The 25,972-nt window shown below is 50.3% G+C and overlaps 1 protein-coding gene across 3 annotated transcripts in view; it reads right to left on the bottom strand.

Moving 5' to 3' along the window:
• The window catches only part of PARP12 (poly(ADP-ribose) polymerase family member 12), a 40,712-nt gene extending 24,479 nt beyond the window's left edge, over positions 1-16,233 (bottom strand). For 2 of the 3 annotated variants that reach the window (XR_014833624.1, XM_003134615.5), the window contains exons 1-4: positions 15,426-16,233; positions 9,066-9,201; positions 7,428-7,728; positions 4,303-4,401 (exon numbers count right to left, since the gene is read on the bottom strand). Coding sequence is in view for 2 of the 3 variants with exons in the window: in XM_003134615.5 (XP_003134663.1) it covers positions 4,303-4,401; positions 7,428-7,728; positions 9,066-9,201; positions 15,426-15,754 (865 nt within the window). In the remaining variant the exon portion in view is untranslated. Of the gene's footprint in view, positions 1-4,302; positions 4,402-7,427; positions 7,729-9,065; positions 9,202-15,182 lie in introns of all 3 variants that reach the window. The other variant, XM_021078548.2, reaches the window with a different exon arrangement.
• Between the last annotated feature and the right edge of the window lie 9,739 nt (positions 16,234-25,972).

The raw sequence follows: 25,972 nt of genomic DNA, 5'->3' as shown, positions 1-25,972 counted from the left end.
CTGACTTACTTTTGTACATTTTCAATTCCTCTTTCAAAACAGTAACAATGAAGCCTGGTTAACTTGCCAACTGAAAAAAAAAAAAAATTTTCTAAAATCTTACGCTAGCTTTCAGGCAAGTCTTGATGCCACTTCTTTCCTAGATACCCTGCAAGGGTACAGTGAAGGGGGGACCAGGGAGGAAGGGGGGGGTGGGCTTGTCAAAGACCAGGCCTGGGACCAGGCTGACAGGGCAGAAAAGAACACTAGCCCAAGAGGCCTCAGGGAAGAAGAGGAGGGACCCAACCAAGGCTCTTAGCTCAAAAGGGTCCCAACAGCCACAGTGGGGACACAGGACGTCCTGTTATGTCTGGAGTTATGGCATGGATTGCTCACACCAGGCCAAAGGGAACCCTCTTGGCCTCCTGACCCAGGCTGTGGATGATAAAATGATCACCAGGGGCCACAGCTCTGGTCCAGAGGTCACGAGCAAATAGGATTTCCTGTTTCCTCCTAAGGGCACTAAGGGAAATGATCAGGGAGGGGTTTGGGGCCACTTGTCTTCAGCCCGGCGCAGGTGAGTCCTGGACAACCCGAGCACAGGCTCTCCCCTTAAGAAGGCACCCGCCAGGGAAGGTGCACCCCTACCTGCGACCCTACAGCTGACACTGGCAAGGGCACAGAGGCGCAGGGCAGGCACGGCTGGCCTGAGGCTTCCGATCTTATTCTAACCTGAGCGGGAACCCACACCACCCAGAAGCTGAAAGTGCCCAGAAGAGGAGGATACCACACAGGCCACCGCAGCCACAGGGGCCGCCAAGCAGAGTCCCAGCCCAGTGCTGGAGGCGTGAGGCCCTTTCTCTGCCACATCTTTCCTGGTCCTCTAGTCCCCTTTCTCAGCTTCCTTCCCTTCGTCCAGGGTCTGCACCACCTGCGGCACTCTGGAGTCTAGGCTTTCTGGAAGGGGAGTCACAGAAACCAAATCGATTTGGCCAAGTACCCACATCCACATCCCCTTTCTCCCTACTTCCCTTGAAATGACAGATCACAGAAAAGAATACATCCAAAAACACTGAAAAATCCAAGGACCATCAAAAGGCCAGAATTACTAAAGAAAGCATAAGAATAGGAAACCATCCAACAAAGACAGAGAGGAAAACCCATGCAAAATATGCAGAAGAGACCACCCTGGAAGCAGGAAGGATCTGGGGGCTTGGCAAACTCAGAGTCAGAGGAAACAAGGAACAATAAAGACACCCAGAGTTCCTGCTGCGGCTTGGCAAGTTAAGAATCATGTACCCATGAGGATGGAAGGTTGATTCCTGGCCTCGCTCAGTGGATTAGGGAGCTGGTATTGCCACAAGCTGCAGTGTAGGCTGCAGGTGCACTCTGGATCTGGCAGTGCTGTGGCTGAGGTGTAGACTGGCAACTGCAGCTCCGATGCAACCCCTAGCCTGGCAACCTCCATATGCCGAACATAAAAAGGAAAAAAAAAAGAGAGAGAGAGAGGGAATGACACCCAGACAATAGCACTGAGACCCACTGGAACAGGTGCCCCAGCAGTGCCTTGCTTGTGTCCAGAAACCTTGCTCTTAGTCCCATGGAACATGTGAGTGTGGAAATGGGGGCTGGAGAAGCACATGAAAAAGCCATCAAAGTCCCACCCTGATCTCAGCACGCAAGCTAGCAATGCCCACCCACCCAAGCCAAGACCTACTGCCTCTCCCCACCGACTCTGGAACCCAAGTCAGCATCCACCAGCAGACACAGGGATCTGAGTACCAACGGGAGGAGACACCAAGAATCACCAACACACACAGAAAAATAACACAGACAGGCAGCTAACTCACACGAAGAATCAACCCCTAAGGAAATAATTACTAGAGAAAGCAGATCAAGAATAACAACCAGACCTAACATGAAAGCTAAACCTATAAAACTTTCAGGAAAAAAGCCATAGGAGAAACATTTTTGTGGGCTTGGAACAGTTAGAGATCTTTAGGGCATAAAAAAACGCAAACCATTAAAAAAATGTATTACCATGAACATCAATATTAAAACTTCTATTTTTCCAAAAACACTGTAAAGAAAATAAACATGAAAGACACAGCCTGGGAGAATATATTTTCAATACCTATATCTGACAAAGACAAGAATAAAGAATATTCAAAACCAGAACTCAATAATGAGGGAGCAAACAACCCAATAAAAAAAATTGGGCAAAATAGTCACAAAAGACCTCACACTATGAGATTCCGTTTGTAGGAAATATCCAGGCAATTCATAGAGACATGGTGTAAAGAGCTGTAGTTGCCAGGAGCTGAGAGGAGGGGAGAGTGGGAAGTCACTGCTAATGGGTGTGGGGCTTCTTTAAGGGTGATGAAAATGTTCTAATATTGGCTGTGATGACGGCTGCACAACTCTGATTATATTAAAAACCATTAAATGGGTGAACTGTATACTTCGTGAAATATACTTAAAGCTTAACAAAGCTGTTATTTGCCTATAAAATAGGCAAAATATTTAAACGGATACTTCAGAAAGGATACACCAATGGCTGATAAGAACATGAAAATCAATGTTAAATATCATTATTCATCAGGGAAATGCAAATAAAAGCCACAATGAGCTATCACTACTCATTTACTAGGATGGCTAAAATGAAAGACAGACAATGCCAAGTGCTGACAAGGATGCAGAACAACCAGAACTCACACATTACTGGTGGGAAGGTGAAATACATCCACCTTAGAAAACAGTTTGGCTGTTTCTCGTGATGTTAAACACAGATTTATCAAACGTTATTCTACTCCTAGGTCTTTAACCAAGAGAGATAAAAATATACATCCACCTGAAAACTTGTACATGAATATTTATAGAGTCTTTATTCATAAAAGCCAGAAACTGGAAACCACCCAAACATTCGTCAACACGTGAATATAAATGTAGTTAATCCATGCAACCGAATACTCCTCAGCAATAAAAAGGAGCAAATTACGGATATGACAGCACGACCGAATCTCAAATATGCGAAGTGAGAGAGGACAATCAGGAGAACACATGCTGTATGATGACTTTTATGTAAACTTCTAGAAAAGGTAAATGCGGTCCACAGCAACTGAAGGTAGAGCAGGGACTGCTTTGGGTCAAGGAGCTGGGGGATGAGGATCAACTGTATGGGGCATGAGGGAAATTTCTGGAATGAGAGAACTAGGCCATGTCTAGGTAACAGTTAACAGTTACGTGGGGATCCATATTTACCCAAACTCAAAGGGTATACGTAAAGTGGATGCATTTTATTGTGTGTAAGTTATCGCTCATGGTGCTGATTTTAAAAAACATAAATATATATACAGCACACATTCCCTAACCTAGTATTCCACTTCCAGGAATCCATGGAAATGCACATGAACTCAAGATGCTCAATGGAGAATTACTCCAATCCAACACTATGAAGTTGTTTTTAAAATCCAGGTAGACACACTATGTGTGTAGAAACGTGGAAAAAATCTCCAAGACACACCGTTAAGTAAAAGAGGCTGGTTAAATAATGCATTTCACATGTTCTCATCCGCTGAAAAAATACGCAAAACAAATTAGACCACATGTCACGTGTTTACCTTTGGAGAAGGACTTCAGACTTTACTCTCTATTATTTGACTCTTTTACAAAAGTGAAAGTATTCATGAACTGTTTGGGTCATTTTTAAAGACTGAAAACGAAACAAGAAGTTTCAGTGGTTGGTTTTTAAGAGGGGCCATCAAATCTGAGAAGGAATCTTTCTTCAGTCAAAGACCAGAACAGCAGTAAGAAGAAAGCAAAGGTTTAGTGAGAATACAGTCACACACGTACACAATTTGCTGCTTCTGATAAAAGAAAGCGTGAGGAAACAAGCCCCCAAATTAAACAATACTCACCCCCCAAGAGCGAACACAGGCGTCCCCTCCTGAGGGAGGCCATTCCTAGGGGCTAAGGCATCTCTGAAACCGAGCCCTTGTTCACACAGATGGGCATCTGTGTGTCTCTGCAGGCCGATGACTGCATGCTACGCTGACCAAGGGGCAACACACGACCCTCACCAAAGAGTCATGTTCCCCCAGCTCATCTACAGTTTGATTTTTAGAAACTCAGAAGTCATCCCTACTGCCTTCAGTTCCCCTAGAAAATCACCAAAGTGCCACCAGCTCACAGTTAAGAAGGCCTGACCCCCTCCAGACAGGGGAGAGGACCGGGGTGGGGTTGAGGGATGGTCGCAGAGCAGAGATCCAGGAACCAGAAGGAGTTATCCCACCTGCTAGTGGACGAATGGCTCCCCCAACTCACCTTGAAAGCTGCAACTCTTCCAGATGTGGTACAAGCAGATCTGATCACTCTCCTCTTGGGGAGCTGTGTTCGGGCACACAGAACCTGTGTCTCTTCTTTCTACAAAGAAACACCGCAGGGATATATCAGGTTCTCCTGACTCTTCAGGTGTGGGATCGGAGTGCAGTTCATGGTACAAAGGAGAGCAGGGGGGATTCATTCATCCTTCTGCTCAAGGCGGAAGTGGGCGAGGCAACCTCACAGAAACCGTACAACATCCGGGATGCAAGTACCCTCAGATGTACAGGTGGACCTCTGCTTTATTCATTTACTTATTTATTTTTGGCTGTTCCCATGGCACACAGAAGTTCCAGACCAGGGATCGAACAGCAGTGACCCAAGCCACAGCGGTGACCACACCAGATCCTTAACCTGCTGAACCCCAGGGACCTCCAGCCCTCTGCTTTTAGGGAAGAACCAGGGAGCCCAAGGCCACACAGCTGTTTGCCAAATCCAAGACATCAAGGCTGGGGGTGAGGGGGAATGTTTTCTCAGCTGTTGCTGTGCACCCAATTCACCAGGAGACCTGTTTAAAAATACAAGTGCCTGGCCCTGCCGCAGACGGGCTCAGTCAGAACCATCAAGCTGTGGAATTCAGGACACTTGGTTAATGGGGGGAACCACTAACCCACACATTGAGGTAGCTTAAGACGCCTTCTGTATCAACGGCTCTGATGACCCCAAAGAACAAGTGAAGGCTGCATTTTATAAGTGAGATTTGATTCCAACTGCAAATACCTGTCAATGAACTAACAGAACTGGGTACCAGTACCAAGGAAAAAGAACAGTAAGTGGAAAGCCTGCAACTCAAAATGAAACCAAATTTAATTATAAAAATTTTAACATAATAAGGGTATGCAAGTGCTTTCAAAGCTGACCCTTACTAGCAGTGTTTCAATGAGTCATTGCCTAAGAATCACATTTATGCCCACCCTGACTGCCGCCTGAGAGAGAAGCATAGAAAACTCATCAGCAAGCCCTTCCTGGTTACTACCGCCTGTCATTGTGTTATTCATCCCCCCTTTCTGTTTTATAGGCCCCTCAGACATCAACATGCTGGACCTCAAAACCCACATCTGGGGGGCCTTAGAGACTACCTCCCTCCCCCCACCAAAGGGCAGGTATCCCCCTTCCCTCTCTAATAAGTCCATAGTCCGATTGACACTCAACATAAATCTATTTAAAGCAAAACCTGTCTCCTTCTGGGTTTCCTACTGTTGAAGGAAATTAACAAAAATAATTGAAGAAAATATAAAGGAAGAACATATGGCAACAACAATTTTCAAATATAAAAATCAGATAAAGGAGTTCCCGTCATGGCTCAGTGGTTAACAAATCTGACTAGGAACCATGAGGTTGCAGGTTCGATCCCTGGCCTTGCTCAGTAGGTTAAGGATCCAGTGTTGCTGTGAGCTGTGGCGCAGGTTGCAGATGCGGCTCGGATCCTAAGTTGCTGTGGCTCTGGCGTAGGCCGGTGGCTATGGCTCCGATTCAACCCCTAGCTCGGGAACCTCCATATGCCGTGGGAGCAGCCCTAGTAAAAAAAAAAAAAAAAATCAGACAAAGATTAGAGTGATAAGTTGGCTTGCTGACTGTCCGGGCACTGTTATTTTAGGAAGTGGTCTATTAACAAATCTGAGCTTATCACTACAGCTAAGTCAGGGGAAGCCATGTCCCACAGCTACCAAGGTATAGCCAGGGCCCAGGACAGAGGCCAGAACATAGCAAGGACTCAGATTTGTTCAAAGAAAAAAATGGATCATCAGAATGGCCAGGCAACAGCAGATACTGTGACATCCAAAGGGGATTAAGGCATCATGGCCTCCCTGAGGGACGATGGTGTTACAGGTACTCAATAAATGCTTATTAAGGGAGTTCCCACTGAGGCTCAGCAGAAACGAATCTGACTAGTGTCCATGAAGATGCAGGTTCGATTTCTGGCCTCACACAGTGGGTCAAGGATCCGGCAGCTGTAGCTCTGATTCGACCCTTGGCCTGGAAACTTCCATATGCTGCACTTGCAGCCCTAAAAAGCAAAAAAAAAAAAAAAAAAAAAAAAAAAGAAAGAAAGAAAGAAAGAAAGAGAAAATGCTTATTAAATAAACAATCTCTGCTCAAAAGGCTCCCATCTGCCTGTCACCAAACCTGATAGTCTTCTTAAAAAAAAAAGTGTCCTGGCAGGCTCATTCATTAACTGTCTGCATGCCCACTGTGGCCAGGCACCATTAGAGATGAGCAGCGAACAAAGTGAATTCACAATGACTTAAAAATCTCATTTATTCATGCCAAGAAGAGAGTCGAAATTAAAATATGCTTCACTGACTTTTTTTTTTTTTTTTTTTTTTTTGCTGTGTCACGGCATGTGGAGGTTCCCAGGCCAGGACTGAACCTACGCTATAGCTGCAGTAACCTGAGCCACTGCGTGATAACACCGGATTCTTAACCAGCCAGGCCACAAGGTAACTCCCATTCACTCGTTTAAAAAAAAAATTCAGGCGTTCCTGTTGTGGTTCAGCAGTTAATGAACCCAACTAGCATCTATGAGGATGTGGGTTGGATCCCTGGCCTTGCTCAGTGGGTTAAGGATCTGGTGTTGCCATGAGCTGTGGCAGACATGGCTCAGATACCACTTTGCTGTGGCTGTGGTGTAGGCCGGCAGCTGTAACTCCAATTCGATCCCTAGCCTGGGAACCTCCATATGCCACGGGTGCGGCCACAAAAACGACCAAAAAAAATCCAAAACAGAACACAAGGCAAAGGATGGCCCTAGAGCTGTACAGCATGGCGTTCTTAATTTTGGGGTCCCTCACTGGAAGGCAAGTTCTTGGGGGGGGGCAGAGGGAAACTGGGGTGAAGAGAAGCAGCACCTCCCGAGTCTGTGCAGCAGGCCCAGAGGGAATTCACCCGCTGTCAGCACTCACAGGCATTTGTTTAGACCGTCTTGCTTGTTTCCATTCATCTTCACAACCCCACTGTCTAGGAAGGGATGGCCAACTGCATTTTACTAGAAGTGGCCCAGACTCGCCCAAGGTCGCACATTCCATTTAGGGGCAGCTGGAATCCAGGGGCGCCAGCCCAGACCTTACCAGAGGAGCCCTGTGACCGTGAGGGAGGAGGCGGTACTCTGACGAGGGGCGAGCTCTTATTCTTGATGTCGTGAGCGTTTCTGTAGATGGAGGGCAGCCTGCTCACCAGGTCTGACCTCATGCCCAACTTCTCCAGTTTTTCCAGGTTCTCAGGGTTAGAGAAATCATGGGATCGCTTACAGCCAGTGCCAAACTTGCATTTGCCCTGTGAAAAATACTGGCAAACATGGAGTTTGATGCATTGCTTTTTAAAGGAACAAGAGCCGTAGGGTCCATCTCCTTTGTTGTAATGAAGGCAGATCTGTTAATAGAGGAGAAAGAGACAGCAGCTTAGACAGGCCTCACAGGAGTTCCCATTGTGGCTCTGCAGCAAAGAACCCGACTAGTATCCATGAGGATGCAGGTTGGATCCCTGGCCTCTCTCAGTGGGTTAAGGGTCCGGTGTTGCCCTGAGCTGTGGTGTAAGCTGGCAGCTGTGGCTCCAATTCAACCCCTAGCCTAGGAACGTCTATATGTTGGGGGTGCAGCCCTGAAAAGACAAAAAAAAAAAAGGAAAGACCTCACAATGCCAGCTCCTTACTGACCAGTTTCCTGGTCAGAAGACATTCCTCTGGAGACCTAGCCGAGGCTGTGAGCCCATCGTCTACAGGGGTCAGACAGCTCTGAGGGCACCCTCACTCTAGATGGACAGCCGCTGGCACATGCCCTTGGCTAAACAGGCCCTGAGCGAACCGCAGGCTGCTCAAAACAAGCCCCTCCCTGGGAGAATCCAAAGCACTTCCAACGGATCAGGGCTGCTTTCTTCACCTAAGGCAACATTTTAAAGCAACTCACATGCAGCCTCCTGAACCCTTACCTGCCACCTACGACCTCCCTCCTCTGATTCACCAACTCTCCTAACCCAGGGCCCGGTTCTCCCCACTTCTTCTTTTCTCCAATTCAGGGTCAAATACAGCCCTTTAACTTCTCAGCGAAGTTGGGGTTGCCCTAGGTCACACAGCATCTCGTACATCTGGCACAGACAAGGTCTGCTGAACCGGGTTGTTGGTAAAGCTGGGACTTGAACTGGAATCTTCTTTCTCCTCTGTGTTCCACAGGCCTGGAGATGGGAACCAACCAGAGACCACCAAAGCCACCCCCCCCTCAATTCACAGGCATTACAATGAACAGAGGGCTGCAAAAGCCAGACCTCGATCAGTAGGGACCCCCTTCTGGGGATGGAAGCCCCAAGGGAAAAGGTCAGAGAGGCCTGGGCCCTAACCCTGATTCTGCCATTTACAAGGTGCCCGACTGTGGAGACTCTGTTTTTAAATTCCCCTAATGGGAGTAATGCCACCTACCTCGCTAGGCTACTGTGGGAACGGAATGAGAAATACACGAAGCCCCCAACTGGTCACCTGATAATAAGAGGACCAGCCTGAGAGCAGAGGTCCTGGCAGGAAAGCCACACTGGACCCAAGGTTTTGGTCCTGGCCCCTGAGTGCTGGCACTGTGTCCTGAGCCACCCAGGTCTCCCTGGAGGCAGCACCCAGGGATCAGTGGGGTCCCTGGCCTCTCTTCTGCCAGAATGTTTCCCTGTCTTCCAACTCCTGGCCTCTCCCCGTCCCGTGCAGAGGCCCACGCCCTCCTGACACTCACCTCGGGCAAGAGCTGGGGGTCGTTCTGGAGCAAGAGCACGGTGAGCTCACTGAAGTCGAGGTGGTCCACGCCCTGAGTCTTCAGCACGCTCATGTTGTGATCGGACCTCAAGGTGTGACTACTCCTACACTCCTTCCTGCAGAGGAGCAGAGCTGGCGTGGCAGCTGAAACGTCTCCCTGGAACCCTCCTGCTCAAGTCCTAACCACCCCCTAGCCCCGCACCTCGGAACTGACTTTATTTGCAGTCTTTCCCCAAAAGGTGATTAAGTTCAAATGAGGTCACTGGGGAGCCTAATCCAGCCTGACAGGCGTCCTAATAAGTAAAGGGGATCAGAAATAAAAACAAAAACAAAAGGGACCTAATCAAACTTACAAGTTTTGCACAGCAAAGCGAACCATTAAAAAAAAAGAAAAGACAACCTACAGAACAGGAGAAAATAGTTGCAAACAATGCCACTGACAAGAGCCTAATCTCCAAAATATACAAATAACTCCTACAACCCAACAACAATGAACAACCCAATCGAAAAATGAGCAGAAGACCTGAATAGACATTTCTCCGAAGACATACGGATGGCAAGCAGGCGCATGAAAAGATGTTCAACATCACTAATTATTAGAGAAATGCACATTAAAACTACAAGGAGGTACCACCTCACGCCAGTCAGAACGGCCATCGTTAGTCAGTCTATAAATAACAAATGCTGGACAGGGAGTGGAGAGAAGGGAACCCTCCTACACTGTGGGTGGGAATGTACATGGTACAAGCACTATGGAAAACAGTCTGGAGGTTCCTCAGAAACCTAAATAGAGAACTACCATATGATCCAGCAATCCTACTCTTGGGCATCTATCTAGACAAAACTATAATTAAAAAAGATACAGGAGTTCCCACTGTAGCTCAGAGGGTTAAGAACCCAATGCCGTCTCTCTGAGCATACAGGTTGGATCCCTGGCCTTGCTCAGTGGGTTAAGGATCCGGCACTGCCGGAGGCTGCGGCATAGGTGGTAGATGCAGCTCAGATCTTGCGTTGCTGTGGCTGTGGTGTAGGCCTGCAACTGCAGCTCTGATTCAACTCCTAGCCTAGGAACTTCCATATGCCACAGATGTGGCCATTAAAAAAAAAAAAAAAGATACAGGCACCCCAATGTTCATTGCAGCACTATTCACAATAGCCAAGACATGGAAACAACCTAAGTATCCATCAATAGATGAATGGTTTAAGAAGATACAGTACATACACACAATGAAATACTACTCAACCATAAGGAAGAACGAAATGCCATTTGCAGCAACATGGATGCAACTGGAGAGTCTCATACTAAAGAGAAGTCAGTCAGAAAGAGAAAGACAAAACCCATATGATATTACTTATATGCAGAATCTAAAATATGGCACAAATGAACCCATCTACAGCACAGATTCACAGACTTAAAGAACAGAAGTGTGGTTGCCAAGAGGGAAGGAGGAGGGAGTGAGATGGACAGGGAGTTTGGGGTTAGTTGATGCAAACTATTCCATTTAGAATGGATTAAGTAATGAGCTCCTACTGTACAGCACAGGGAACTATTCCAGTCTCTTGGGATAGACCACGATGGATGATAATATAAGAAAGGGAATATATATGTGTATCTATCTATCTATATGTATGACTGGGTCACTTTGCAGAAATTGGCACAACATTGTAAATCAACTATAATTTTAAAATTCAACTTAAATAAAATATAGCACAAATGAACCAATCTACAAAACAGAAATGGACTCACAGACATAGAGGACAGACTGTGGTTGCGGAGGGGGAGAGAGCAGGATGGACTGGAATTTCCGAGTTAGTAGATGCAAACTATTCCATTTAGAATGGCTAAGCAATGAGGTCCCACTGTATAGCACAGGGAACTATATCCAATCTCCTGGGATAGACCATCATGGAAAATACAATAAAAAATAATGTGTATACATACAAATATGTATGACTGAGTCACTGTGCTGTGTAGCAGAAATTGGCACATTATAAATCAACTATAGTTGAATAAAAAAAGGCAGCTAACTGTAAAATCAATATAAAAATCATTATAACCATCTCTCAGAAAAACAATAAAAGCCAGCAAAACTAAAATTTTTACTTTTAATGTAACATAGGGGAAGAAATATTTTTCCTCTACCCATTTTAAGTTTTCAGCTGGAGCTTTGTAACAAAAGATAGGTTAACAAGGGAAAAAAGCATGGAAATTTAGTTAATATGTATTTTAGGTGACACAGGAGCACTCATAAGAAAATGAAGGCCCTGCAAAGGGGCAAAATCTAAGGGCCTTTGTGTAAGATTGCACAGAGAGGGACCATGGCTGGAAAGTAACTAAACTTTGCGGATGACTAAATGTTGGTCAGGGTTTTTTAAAAAATAAATAAGATAATATGAAAAAAAAAGATATGAAAAAAATATATATGTAAAACTGGGTCACTTTGCTGTAAAGCAGAATTGACAGAACACTGTAAATCATCTATAATAAAAGTTTTAAAAAACTAAGCAAAGGGCATGAGGACACAGAGGGAAGACAATGTGAAGACAGGGAGAAGACGGCATCTACAAGCAAAGGGGAAGAAGAGGAAGCTTTTTCTCGGAAGAAACCAAGCGGTTGACACCTTGACCTCAGACATCCAGCCTCCCAAATGGTGAGAAAATAAGTTCCTGTTGTGTAAGCCACCCAGTCTTCGGCACCTTGTGACAGCAGCCTGAGCAAACCAGCACGGCTGGGAACGTCAGTCTTTAAGACAATTTTTTCAGCAACAGTTTCTGACATTGTTTAGAAGCACCAGAGAAAACCAGTTGTGTCAATGCAACGACAAAGGAAGAGATGGGGCCTTTTGAGTCCTAGACCCAGGGTGCACCTCTCAGCAGGTATTTGATGAGAACGACATGGCCATACCCCAAAGAGTCACAGCATGCCAATCCCTGGGCACTTACTGGCATTTAACACTGGCTGGAGAAATGTGTGTGGATGGCTTGTGGTACGTACAGACACAGACACACACACACAGACGCGCACACACACACACAGACCTGAGACCCAGCCCTTCTTTCTGTCCCTGCCTTCATTCTTTTGAGCAACAAGCCCCTCTTGGACACTCACCACGAGCCAGGCACTGGCGCCACACCCCAATGCCCCAAAAAAGTCTTCGAATGATCACCCAAGTCAAAAGGACCCAGAGAGTCAGGTAAACAGCCCTGGCTAAACTCGGACACCGCCACACCTATGCCAAGAATCTCACAGGGAAAGTGACCCCTGATCTACCCCAAACCCACACCTCCCATGGGCTCCCCCATCTCAGTAAAAAGCAACTTCCCCCTTGCACGGCTCAGGCCAAAATCCCTGCAGTCACCCAAGCCCTCTCCTCCTCTCCAGTGCAGACGCGGCCACAGAGATGATGCCAAACGCCGTGGGAAGCGCGAGGTCAGCTGGGCTCAGGATACATTGGCGCAGAGAGGGGCACTTGGGCCTGACAGAAGTAGAGAAGCCATCAAGGGAGGGTGCTGGGCAGGTGGAAAGCTTGAGCTCAATATTTAGGGTTGAGAAACCAGGCATGGAGGGCAGGGAAGAACATTCTAGACACAGGAGCATGGTCATCGTAACGAGGATGACGATGGCCACTAAATCTCATTGGGCATTTACCACAAACTAGGGATTACCTCAATGTTTTGTGAGTTAACTCACACGGTCCTCAACAAGCCCATGAGGTGGTGATACTATCCCATTTTGCAGATGTGGGAACTGAGGCTCACATAAAAAGTAACTTGCCCAAGATGACTCAGCTGGCAAGGAGCAGAGCCAAAGAAGAGACAAGGCAAGCTCGCCTTGGGGCAAGCCTCTTAACCACGTGCTCTCCGGCCCCTAAGCACAGGAGGGAATCAGGGACCTGGAACCCTTCCCAGCTGCCACCAATGAACAAAAAAGCAGCACTGATCCTCTATTCCTGAGACAGGTGACCCCATGGTTGAGGAAGACGAGCAGCTCCGCAGGGAAAGCATAGAAAACACAGCTGCCCTGGGGCCCAGAAATCATCTGAGAAGGACGGTTCAAGAAACTGTCCCACGTAAACCACAAGGGGGAGGAAAAAATAGAAGACGAAAACTCAGAACCATTCAGGCCAGTAAATACCAGGTGTCCAGATTTCCAAGACAAGTGAAATCTGGCACCAAATTTTTGGGAATTAGCCTAGTGGGACCGCCATCTTCATCTTACCAACTCCAGGCATTGCGACCCACCAGTGAGCCCCCTCATTAGATCCCTCCATCCACCATTTACCGTGTCCCCCTTCCTCTCCAGGTGCTGCTGCTCCTTCCTCCCCAAGGTACAGCTTCTTCACCAGCCCCTGAAGGCCTGACTGCCCTCAGCTTCCATCCCCAGCCTCTGCCTCCACCTCGGATCACACCCACTCCTGGGGCTGCAGAAATGGCATACACTGCTCACCAACTCCCCAAACCAGCATCTAGGGCCCTGGCGACCCTCTCAAGGATAACACCTGGGTAGCCACCCCCTGCGTGTGCCTCCAAACAATACCCTCTCCGGCTCTGTCAACAATAACAAAGAAAAGTCATCACTGAGTCAACAATAATACACATGAGTCATCCCCTCTCGTGTTTTGTCACCACTCTCTCATCATCAGCTCCCCATCACTCCCAAATTTCTCACACACACACATCTGGTCCTCTTAAGGCTATATCTAGGCCTTGCAGTATTCAAACCTAGGTATTTCTGAGCAGCTGCTTCCGAGGGACCGCATTCCCCCCACCCCCCTCCACCATCCCCGGCCTTTAAGCAGAGCCCTGAGACATGGAGCAGGGGACGTGGACAGAAAGATACCTACCATTCCCAGACCTAGCCCATAAAAACCTCCTACCAGCCCTCTACTGTCCCTCTTCTCCCTGCTCCTTGTCCCTCATACCCTGACGCCTTAAGAGCCATAGGTTGAGAAGGACCGAATTCTGTATCTGTCAGCCTGGGTCCCTAAATGACTGCATGGATCTAGCCCCTACCCCAGGCTATTTATTTATTTATTTATTTGCTTTTTAGGGCCGCACCTGCAGCATATGGAAGTTTCCAGGCTAAGGGTCAAATTGGAGCTACAGCTGCTGGCCTACATACTACAGGCACAGCCAACACCAGATCCAAGATGTGTCTGCAACCTACACCAGAGCTCACGGCAACGCCAGATGCCCAACCCACTGAGCACAGCCAGGGATCAAACCTGCATCCTCATGGGCACTAGTCAGATTCGTTTTCACTGCACTACAAGAGGAACCCCTTTTTTTTTTCAGTCTGACGAAACCTCACTCTTTGACCCAATGTCAGCAAGAAATAATATCTACTGTGTTAAGGCAGAAAAAAAGAAGAAACAACCCTTCTAAGTAATTGGACTAGCTACTTAGAAACAGGGCCATACAGATGCCCATCACATCCTCCTCTGAGTCAGCATCCACACCACTATCTAAGACAGCTTCCCGAAACACACACTTGACAGCTGCTCTCTCCCGCCATCGGAAGGGCCCACACCACCTTCCCGGGAGATCTCATTAATTTACTCCACAAATCTCAGTGAACACCTGTTAGGTACAGAGCACACAGCTGAGGGCCCGGAGAGGCCAGCCAGGTCAAGACAGCGGTCAACTCCGCCCTTGGAGTTGACATTCTATGGCAGGAGTGGGGGACCATGATGAACGCTCTGGGAAAAGCCAACACAACAGTGTGATGGAGAGGGAGAGGCAGAGAACAGCTCAAAAAGCAAAGATACTCGAGTCGAAGCCTAAAAGATTCCCTGGGCCGAGCAGGAAAGACGGTCCCCTGGGACCGTTCCCCAGGGACATTGTGGGCGATGGTAAGGAGCTTGCAATTTACGCCAACGGCAAAGCAGCCATGGCGGCGTGTAAGCAGGTGAGAGAAGTTTCGAAAGATTCCTTCGGCTGTGGGGTGGAGAAAGCTCCTCCAGCAGCCCTGGAGCTCTGAGCAGGAGCCAGCCACAGCCCCTCTTCTTCTGGAGAACCCTCCCCGCTCCCTTAGCCGGCGCTCCCCCGCCCCCACCCCCACCCTGGTACTGTCACCCCGGGGTGTCCCGCCACGCACTGGGTTCTAAGGCTCTGAGACCGAAGGAGCCTAGAGGACACCGTTCGACGCGAGTCCCACGCACGGGGCCAGGGGTCGAGTAGCTGCTCAATAAACGTTCGCTGAAGGGAATTAAGGAGGAGGGGAGGCCAGGGAACAGCCACCTCCCCACCTCCCGGTGTCCCCGAATTTAAGAAAGGCCGAGACCCAGCTGGGGGCGGAGGCGGCGGGTCCCGGCCCTCCGGCTCCGGCGCGGCGCCTTACCCGTCCCTCAGGAACTTGCACTGGCCGTACAACACGAACTTGCAGAGGTGCAGCTGCGCACACAGCCCGTGGCAGCTCGGCTTCGGGCCCAGGTGGGCGGTGCACAGGCGCAGCGGCGACGCGGCCAAGACCGAGGGCTCGACGGCCGCCGCGCCCGCCCCGGCCGCCCGCCGCACCACCACGCAGTGCCCGCACTCCCGCAGCAGCCGGTCCAGGGCATCCCCGCCGACGCCCGGCCGCAAGCGGCGCCGCAGCTCTTCCAGCCCCAAGGAGCCCCCGGCCGCGCACAGCGTCTGGGTCACCTCGCGGAGGAGGGCGGCGGGCGCCATGGCCGTCGGGCCGGGGACTGCAGGGCCGCGGGCGGCTCTCGTGGACACACCGGCTGGAAACGAAACCGAAACCTCCGGCTGGAAAGCAAACCGAAAGCTCCGGCGGCTCCGGGGAAAACAGAACCCGGCCGCCTCGCCACGCCCCCGGTCCGCAGCTGAGCCGGGCTCGGCGCCTTCCAGCCGCGGGTCGCCCGGCTGCGCGCTAGGCCTCCCGCCCCGTCGGAAGCCCGTGGCAGCTGCTCGGCGTCCGAGGAGTGCTCGAGGGGGTCCCTCCGAGCGGCGAAGGAACGAGGCCCCGCTGCCTCGCGGCCGCGCTTCGCGCTGCTCGAGGCGCCTTCGCCGGGCCGAGGGGTGTGGGGCCGCCCCGGGCGTCGGGAAATAAGGCGGCCGGCGGATCTCGCACCTCCGCGCCCGGCGCTGGGGCGGAGCGGCCGGGACGCCCGCCTGCGGACGGCCCGCAACGTCGCAGAAGCCAAATCCGGCTTCCTGGTCACTCGCGGAAATGGGGGCGACGAGCAGGGGTCCGTCCCCCCTCCCCGCCCCCCGCCCCGCGCCAGGGGAAGGCAGTCACTCGGAGCTGCGAGACGGGCTGCAGGGCTCCTTCCTTCACTTCAGCGCCGGCAGCGAATCCCCTTTGAAAAAGAAGTCCCTTTCTCCCCACCCCCGCTGAATAAAGATGGACTCTTAAAGGCCTTCGGGGGCCTGGCGACGCTCACGGGGGGTCGCAGGTGGAACTGTGAAGTGTTGAGAGCCCCCTGGGAACGTTATCCGGGAATAGTTATTAAAATATTGAGCGTGCGTGACCTTTGGCCCAGCAGCCTTTCTTCTGAGAAGCTTCTAGAAGTCAGAGGAACAGTAAATAAGTTAGGTGCAGAAGCGTCTGTATGGAGGAGGTAGGGTAGTGGGAGCAACGCGGTGGGTGGGTTTCCGGGCTATTACTCAGGTCTAAGGAGCATGCGTTGAACCCGTCTTCGGACCTGGAAGGACCTCCATGTTGTGAAGAGGAAAAAGAACGCTGTATAAAAATGTCTGAATTGATAGGAAGGGGCGAGTCCCAGTTGTGTGGGACTGAATCCGACTAGTACCCACAAGGCCCAAGGTCCGGTCCCTGGCCTCGCTCAGCGGGTTGAAGGTCCGGCGTTGCCGTGAGCTGCGGCGTAGGTCACAGACGCGGCTCCGATGTGGCAGTTGCTGTGGGTCTGGTGTAGGTCGGCGGCTGTAGCGCCAATTAGGCCCCTAGCCTGGGAACCTCCTCATGATGCCTGTGCGGCCCTAAAAAAGGCAAAAAAAAAAAAAAAAAAAAAAAAAAAAATTCTATTTGTAATATTACGAATATGCAAAAATCTATTAAGTGTATGTGAGAAGAGTAGATCATAATGAGAACAAATAAACGTAAATTAGGGCATGGGATGAGGGACAATTTTTTCTCTTGGATTTTATTGTTTTAAAATTTTTGTCATGTGTAAAAAATAATCTTTAATAACATTAATTTAATTTAATAAAGTTTTTCACTTAAATTTTTAATTCTTTCTCACAGCAGTGACCCCGCTGGGTCCTTAACCCACTGAGCCACAGAAGAACTCAATTTTTCATTTTAATGGTGGTCTTAATATGGTTTTGAAATAATAGGACATTCTGCATAAAGAAAAAAAGGGTGTTGTTTTTATCAAAAACCTGGGTTTCTCTCTTACCACGTACAATGGAGTCACAAGACACAACCAAGCCAAAGATCAATAGAGAGAAGGAAAGATTTATTACCGACAGCAAGTAAGGAGAACACCAGGGATCTTTTCCAAAACAGTGTCTCACCAGCAAAATGGGTGACGTTTTAAGCTAAGGGTACATGCATAGTCATCAAGGGACTTGAGCAGAAGTCAGCAAAGAACTGGGGCAAAGGGTGACAGAGTCCAAGCTTTCGTTGATTCAAGTCATGAGGGTCTTCAAGCCCAGCAAGTCAATAGCATCATCCCTTTGGTTCCAGTTATCTGGTAGTTGAGCACCTGAGGGGGGGTTAAATTCTGTGAAACAGCTGAAGAGTGTTCTTCAGACTAGTCTTTACCATTGAAACAGAACTAGGCATCTCTACAACTAAGTTGCTATCTTTGCTGTTGTTATTTGTCTTGCATAATGACAGTTTGTTCTCCTGTTCCCTGGAGATCATTATTTCTGAGACCTGTTCAGAGTCACGCATTGTGGCCAGGCCTGGATCACAACATGGCGTAGGCCTAAAATGGCTTCTCTTATGTCAAGAAAGCCAGGCCTGGTTTTCTTTTTCTGGGGACTCCCTATCTTAGCGGCTTACAATGTGACAATGGAGGCAGAGAAGGCAGAGATTGCAATGATGTGCACATAATCTGGGAATGCCACGGAGTGCCATCAGTCACCAGAAGCTCGGAAGAGGCAAAGAAGGATTCTTCGGAGCCTCCGGCGAAAGCACAGCCCTGCCCTCATCTTGAGTTCGGATCTCTGGCCTCCAGAACTGAGAGAGGATAGATTTTTGTTGTTAAGCCCAGTTTGCGGTGATATGTTCTTGCAGCCCAGGAAACTCATTCGGCCTGCTTTCCCAGTGAGATGTGGGGAAGGGTTATCAGCTGAGAGGAGCTAGAGTGGGGGCCGGGGAGAGAGAAGACAGGACCAGGGATCATGGCTCGTTTCGGGGAATGGAATAGCGAATAGTACTGCAGAGACACAGGCAGGCCAGTCCACATCAAGGGCCCTGTAAGTCGGAGGATCATAAGATGTTAACTCGAACCAGTCAACCTGGTTATGTGCTTGTCTTTTTCCAGTAGAGATCAGCTGCTTCTGAGTTACAGAGAAAGTTGGCTTCACCTTGGATTGGGGTTTTTGCCTTTTTTTTTTTTTTTTTTTTTTTTGGCCATTTCTTGGGCCGCTCCCGCGGCATATGTAGGTTCCCAGGCTAGGGGTCCAATCGGAGCTGTAGCCACCAGCCTATGCCAGAGCCACGCAACGCAGGATCCAGAGCCACGTCTGCAACCTACCCCACAGCTCATGGCAACGCTGGATCCTTAACCCACTGAGCAAGGGCAGGGATCGAACCTGCAACCTCATGGTTCCTAGTCGGATTCGTTAACCACTACGCCACGATGGGAACTCCGGGTTTTTGCCTTTTGATTGGAGGCAGGACCTTTGCAAAGGAGGAAATTTCTTAATAGATGATGGAAACCACTCTGGGTTGGAAGAGCAAAGGCGAAGGGAGTATGAGCGATAGTGCGAAAGGTCAGGGATTGGATGGACATCCGAGTCAGACCTCGCTGGCAGGAAAAGCTTAGCAGCAGCCAGTCTTTGGAGTGTCCAGGCCCTCCCCAACCCACGGTTTGGCCAGAGTTCACGTTCATGGCCCCTCCTGCCCCATCCAGCATTCTTCTTCTCGACAGAATAACCCAGGCTTTGGGAGAACCACCCCTGAAAGTTATTGCACCCTGTGAAAACTGATCGCACACTTCCCCCCCCACCCCCAGAAGAGACCAGCTCTGTGCCATGCAAATTAGACCACAAGACAATTGCAGAGGAGTTCCCTTGTGGCATAGCGGGTTCAGGACCCCAAGTTGCTGCAGCTGTGGCGTGGGTTCCATCTCTGGACCGGGAACTTCCACATGCCCCTCTCAGTACCTTGCGTTGCACAGAGCTGGTCTCTTGGGTAGGAGGTGCAGTCAGCTTTCCCAGGGGCTAAGGAACTGCCTAGGAGCAGGGAGAAGAGTGCTGCACTGCCCCTTCTATTTCAGGCTGGCTTCCCCAGACGCAGACCCTGCGACCTTGATTCTTGTGCAAGTAATGTACTCCTTGTGCCCTCAGGAGAAATTTGTAAAAAAAAAAACGGCAGGGGTCGAGGGAAATGCCGGCGAGTCCATAGGCAGAAGCTAGGTTCAGCCTGAACGCACAGGGAGTCTGGAACGGACAGTGGATTCTTATTATTCACGGTAGTCATGTTCTAGAACTTCACCAGGAACAGTGCATTAGTGAATACCAAATCACCGCTCCTAGGAAAAATACAAGGTTAGCTTCCTTTGAGCCACGGGTCACATTTTTAGCAACCAGTCAACGCACGACTTTGCTTTATATGTCTCTGTTTAAAGATACCCCATTTTGATCTCTACTGTTGACTGACTACCACGGAATGCGGCCAAAGGCACTACAACTCACGCCTGAACGAAGCCCCTCTCGCACACTGAGCTGCTCCGTGAGGTGCATCACAGCCTTTGGGCTCTTAGGAACACCAGGCAGACCTTTAGCACGAGGCTTGCAGGGCATTTTAAACAGCGCAATCACCAACAAAAAGCGCGAGGACAAAAAGCATGGCACTAAATAGACCATGAAAAGGACGCTTGTTTCCAGGAGGAGAGTTGCAACAAGAGGCGAGCATCACCGCATCCTGTGTGTGTCCACGAGTGACCAGGAAAGCACCGCACACGTGGGCTGGAGGTTGCAAATAAATGTGACGGCACAGACACATCTGCACATGCAGAAGCTGTGACTCACGAGGGTCCGCTGTAAATACCCCTCCAACTTTGCCTGCCCCCGGCTACCATCCTCCTGCCCATCCAGTCCTGGCTAAGGCCTGCAGGGGAGGGAGGCAGAGGGCAGGAGCAGGGCCCCCAGCCCTCCTGTCTCTCTGTACCTGGATAAAGAGGCTCCAGGAGCCAAGCTTGCAGACAGACACACGGACAGGGCAGGGAGCCATGACATCTGGGTGGAGCGGACACGCCCTGCACTTCGGACCACTTGAACTTCACTGACAGGCAGAGACGGAGGAGGAGGAAGTCGGCACTGGCTAAACGCCGGGCCCAGGATGGCATGTGACCCCTGCGGGGGCTGCAGGACTGTCACAATGATGGCACTCTGCTTGTTTCCTTGGCTATAACACCGGGGCTGACAGCTGCCACCCTGTCTTGTTCCCTTAACCTCCCTAGGGCCCAGCCAGGACCTAATCGTCAATCAACATTTGAGGAAGAATAAAGATAGAAACAGCCTCCATAATCGCACCGCCCAGATGGAACCGTATTCACCCTAGGGCTGAGATGTGGATCCCCACCTTCATCTGGCCTATGGTAACAGGGTCCTCTCAAGGGCTGTGGGCAGGCCAGTGACCCCGTGAAGAGCCCTATTTCTTAGGCACTGGTCACCATAATTGTGAGCAGGGGACTCTAAGCAGATAATGCGATAGTAAGAAAAAAACAATTTGGGGGGGGGGGTCTTTATGGCCGAACCCACGGCATATGGAGGTCCCCAGTCAAACTGGAGTCACAGTTGCCAGCCACAGCCACAACCACAGCCACGTCTGCAACCTATACCACAGCTCACAGCAACACTAGATCCTTAACCCACTGAGCAAAGCCAGGGATCAAACCCTTATCCTCATGGATACTAGTTGGATTTGTTTCCGTTCAATGGGAACTCCTGTTTCTTCTTTTTTTAAACATGGCTTTATAAACTTTACTCTCTGAGAATTATTGTTTGTATATATACGTATCACTGGACCCAGCGGTGTTTTGGGTTGAGTCATGTCCCCACCCCAAATTTGTAGGTTGAAATCCTAACCAACCCCCACGTCAGAATATAATCATATTTTGGAGATAGGGTCTTTAAAGAGTAATTCAATTAAAATGAGTTTATTAGTCTGGGCCCAAATCCACTATGATGATGTCTTTATTTTTTACTTATTTAATTATTGCTTTTTAGAGCTGCACCCACGGCATATGGAGGTTCCCAGGCTAGGGGTTGAATCGGAGCTGCAGCTGCCGGCCTACACCACAGCCACAGCAATGCAGAATCTGAGTCTGCGACCCACACCACAGCTCACGGCAATGCCAGATCCTTAACCCACTGAGCGAGGCCAGGGATCAAACCTGTGTCCTCATGGATGCTAGTTGGGTTCATTACTGCTGGGCCATGACAGGAACTCCAGTATCTTTATAAGAAGCGGAGACCTGGACATAGACGTGTACAGAGGGAGACCGTTTTGAAGAGAAAGAGGGACAAAGTGGCCACTGATAGGTCAAGGAGAGTGCCTGGAGGAGATTCTTCCTCCCTGGCCCTCAGAAGGGACCACTCCTGCCAACACCTTCATCTCAGACTTCTAGTCTCAAGAACTTGGAGAAAATAGACTTCTGTTGTCGAGGCTGCCCAGTCTGTCACACTCTGTTACAGCAGCCCTAGCAAACTCATACCAGCAGCTTGGGCCCAACCAAAGAGAACAGGCACACCTTCCCCCTTGCTGGCAGGAAAAACTCAGAAGCAGCCAGTCTTTGGAGTCTCCAAGCCCTCCCCAACCCACGGTTTGGCCAGAATTCATGTTCATGTCCCCTCCGGCCCCACCCAGCATCATTCTTCTTGATGGAATCACCCAGGCTTTGGGAGAACCACTGCTGGTGGTTGCTGCAGAAGGTTGAAGGCTATATCCTGGGATGAAGTCAGACCTTCTTGGCAGAGGGGTTGGTTTTCCTAAGAGAAATGGAAATTTCGAACAGCAACGGATTTGGGTTGGAGAGTTTCCATTCACCGCTCCAGGCTCACTCTCCACTCTTCTCCAACCTGGACCGTGCTCCTGGTCACTGACCTCTGTGGATGGGGTCGAGAGGTCAGTTACTACAATAACTAGTATTACTGTTGATTGATTCCTGGCTGTCCAGCCTCCTGCAGGCCCCACCCATGAGAGAGGCCCTGGCAGGAGATGAGAGAGAGAGGCCGTATGCTTGTGCCAGACACCACAGGCCCTGCGGGAGGCCCTCCGTACCCAGCTCTCCCTCAGCGACCCAGCAACTTCAGGACAGTTATCGGCTCCTTCCCTCGGACGCAGCCGCTGTGCACCTCGCCCTGCTCCGGGCTCTCCCTCACCCCCGCGCACATTTATACACAGTCCTTTTATTCACCTTGCCAGGTACACAGTTTGAGGGTACCATCGGCACCTTCCACCAAACCTGACGGAGAACGGAGTGAAGAGACCTTTTCCACTGTTTAGGGAAAGTGGGAAAAGGTCTTAAAACAGAGACAAGGCCAGGGAGTGGGGTGTTCCCGAAAACAGGCCATTTTCCTGGGGCTGTGAGGCTGCGATGGACAAATTCAGTGTTAGGACTCTGTGGCTAATAAATGCTGGAGAGGGTGCGGAGCACAGGGAACCCTCTCACACTTGTTAGTGGGAATGTAAACTGGTGTGACCACTATGGAAAAGTTATGGAAGTTCCTCAAAATTAAAAAGAGAACTACTATATGATTCAGCCAACATCCCACTCCTGGGCATCTATCCAGAGAAAGGTAGAATTTGTAAGATACATGCATCCCCCTGCTCACTGAAGCACTGTTCACAATAGCCAAGACATGGGTACAACCGCAATGTCCACTGACAGAGGCGTGGATAAAGGAGATGTGGTACATATATACCGTGGAGTATTACTCAGCCATAAAAAAGAATGAAATCGTGCCAGGTACACAACATGGATGGACCTAGAGATCATCACACTGAGTGACGTAAGTCACAGAAAGACAAATACCATAGGATATCATGTATATGTGGGATGTAGAAAAAATGGTACAAGTGAACTTATTTACAAACCAGAAATAGGCTCACGGACTTTGAAGACAAAGTTATGGCCACCAAAGGGCGAGGGTTGGGGGGAAGGGAAGGACTAAGAGCTTTGGACGGCGCAGTAACACTCTTGTGTATGAAATGGATGGTCAACAGAGACCTGCTCTAGGACGTGGGGAAATCTACTCAACATTCTGGGATAACCCACGTGGAAGGGCCATGTGTAGGTGTCTAACTGAACCACTCTGCCGTATCGCGGACACTGACACAACAGTGTACATCAATCATCCTTCAATAATTTTTTTTTTTAATGTGAAGGGTATTTCTGGGGCTGAGCGTGGGAAGAGCCTGGCAAGGAAGGGCAGGATGCGGAGCTGGGAAGTGAATGAAGACAGGCTGGGGACGGTGGTCGTGGATGCGAAGGGGGCAAGAGCGGGAGAGGAGCCAGGCTCTGGAAGAGGCAGGCAGAGGAGTCGTCTCCTTCTTCTTCCTCACCCGGGCAGACCCGCTCACCAGAGCTGAGGGGCAGAAGGGGGCAGGAGAGGCTTATGTGCGGTGGGGGCGGGGGGGGGGGGGGGAGGCGGCGCAGTGCGCCGGCGCGTCAGGGCTGGTGGGCGAGCATGTTCTCTGCACCGGGGTCTGTGGCTGGGGGAATGCATGCTCCGTTCGGGTGTCCGAACACGATCACGTGTCCCTTGTTGACAGCCTCTTCCTCACCAGAAGATGCGGTCTGGAAGAGGAACCACTTTCCTTCCCGTGTGCCCAGCCCCGGGGAAAGCACAGACGCAACGCGTCAACTGAGTGACAGCAAACTGCTGTAAAAAAAAAGAAATGTATTTTTGACCCAAAATGGGTGCCTACAAAGAAAGTTTTAGAACAAAATCATTTCTCAAGACCATCTATTAGTGAAAGTATATAGTAATTCAAAATATTAAGGAAGAGAAAAAATTTTAAAAGACAAAAGAGAAAAAAATAGAGAAGTAACATGGCCTCTAGAGTTTTTTTTTTTTTTTTTTTGTCTTTTTGTTGTTGTTGTTGTTGTTGTTGTTATTTCTTGGGCCGCTCAAGCGGCATATGGAGGTTCCCGGGCTAGGGGTTGAATCGGAGCTGTAGCCACCGGCCTTCGCCAGAGCCACAGCAACGCGGGATCCGAGCCGCGTCTGCAACCTACACCGCAGCTCATGGCAACGCCAGATCGTTAACCCACTGAGCAAGGGCAGGGACCGAACCCGCAACCTCATGGTTCCTAGTCGGATTCGTTAACCACTGCGCCATGACGGGAACTCCTAGAGGGTTTTTGTTGTTGTTGTTGTTTGTGTTGTTGTTTTGGCCATGCCTGCGGCATGTGGAAGTTCCCAGGGAAGGGATCCAACTGGCACCACAGTAGCAACCCGAGCCACTGCAGTGACAACTCGGGATCATTAACCCCTGTGCCACAAGGGAGCTCCTTAGAGTTGGGCTTTGATTACAATCTTGTTCTAGTTGTTAGCAGGGTGAACCTGGACCCGTTATTCCCCTCTCTGGCCATCTGCAGGATGGGGACCACAGCGCCTTGCTGGTTTGTCCTTACGAAGAAGAAACGAAAACACGCCTCGTATGCAGTGATGGCGCACATGGAATAAAGGGAACGGGGGCTTCTGTTCAAAACCCCATCTGCGCGCTGCACCTGTTTCTCTCCACTCTAGACACCCGCGTCTGGCCCTGGTGAGGCTCGGCTCCCTGCTTGGTGAAAACACAAACTCAGGCTCAGAGTCTGGGGAAAGCGGTCCTGACCCTCGGCGCTTCTTTCTAGCGGAGGAGCCAGCTGAAGGGTAAACGGCCTGCAGGCTTCCTGAGAGAGGATTTTTACAAGAGTCTCAGATGGAGGCTCAATGCGGTGGACAGAAGCGGGCCAGTGGGTAGGAGGAGGGCCGTGAGGCGCTCGGGGGGACTCTCCTGCAAGGCTGCGGAGGTGGTTAAGGCGCGAGCGCTCTGGACCAGCGGTGCTGCTGCAGGCACCGGGCGGCGGAGAAGCAGAGGCCCCTGGCGCTCCTGTTGCCCAGGTCTCTGGGAGGCTGAGCGCGGCTCCTCTGCCCTGACGGCCTGCCCCCCTTCCCAGGCCCCCCTTCCTCCCTCCATCGCTGCCCCCTCAGCTCCTGCCTCCTTGGGCTTCTCTCAACAGCCCAAGGCGAGGCCTCACCACACTCAGATCACCCAGACCCGGCTCTCGCAGCCTCGGGAGCACCGTGTCCAACACGAACTCTTCCTCCTCGGTCAAGCCACCCTTCCGCTCCCAGCTCCACGAGGCAGCCAGGCCCCGGCACCTGGCTCGCCCTCCTCTGCCGCGGAGCACGGGGGCGGGGTGTGCACCCCCGCAGCTCCCGGGACGCTGCAGGTGCTCAGTAATCATCTGGGGGGTGTCCAGGCTGGGGACCACGTGTGCTCCTAAGAGACCCTCTGGAAGGTCACTGAGACGGCCACAGCAGCGGCCTCTTCCCGCCCATCACCCCGCTGGGTTCCTCCCTCTCTTCCAGCAACTGCTTCCCCAGCAACACAGCCAGGAAAGTAATAAGGTACCTGACTTTTCACATTGAAACCTTCAGAACTCGTAAGGAGCATAAGTTTGACACAGTTTTTCACATCTTCAAATAATTCTCCCAAGACCCAATAAGCAGAAAACGGGAACGGAGAGTCAGAAG

The sequence above is a fragment of the Sus scrofa genome, chromosome 18 (genome assembly GCF_054392235.1).
Source record: "Sus scrofa isolate SSC_HxYL_T2T_F1_AM1 chromosome 18, Sscrofa_HxYL_maternal_Yorkshire_Landrace_v2.0, whole genome shotgun sequence".
NCBI lineage: Eukaryota > Metazoa > Chordata > Mammalia > Artiodactyla > Suidae > Sus > Sus scrofa.
Note: the sequence above shows the minus strand (reverse complement) of the source record. Positions and strands in the feature narration are given on the sequence as shown.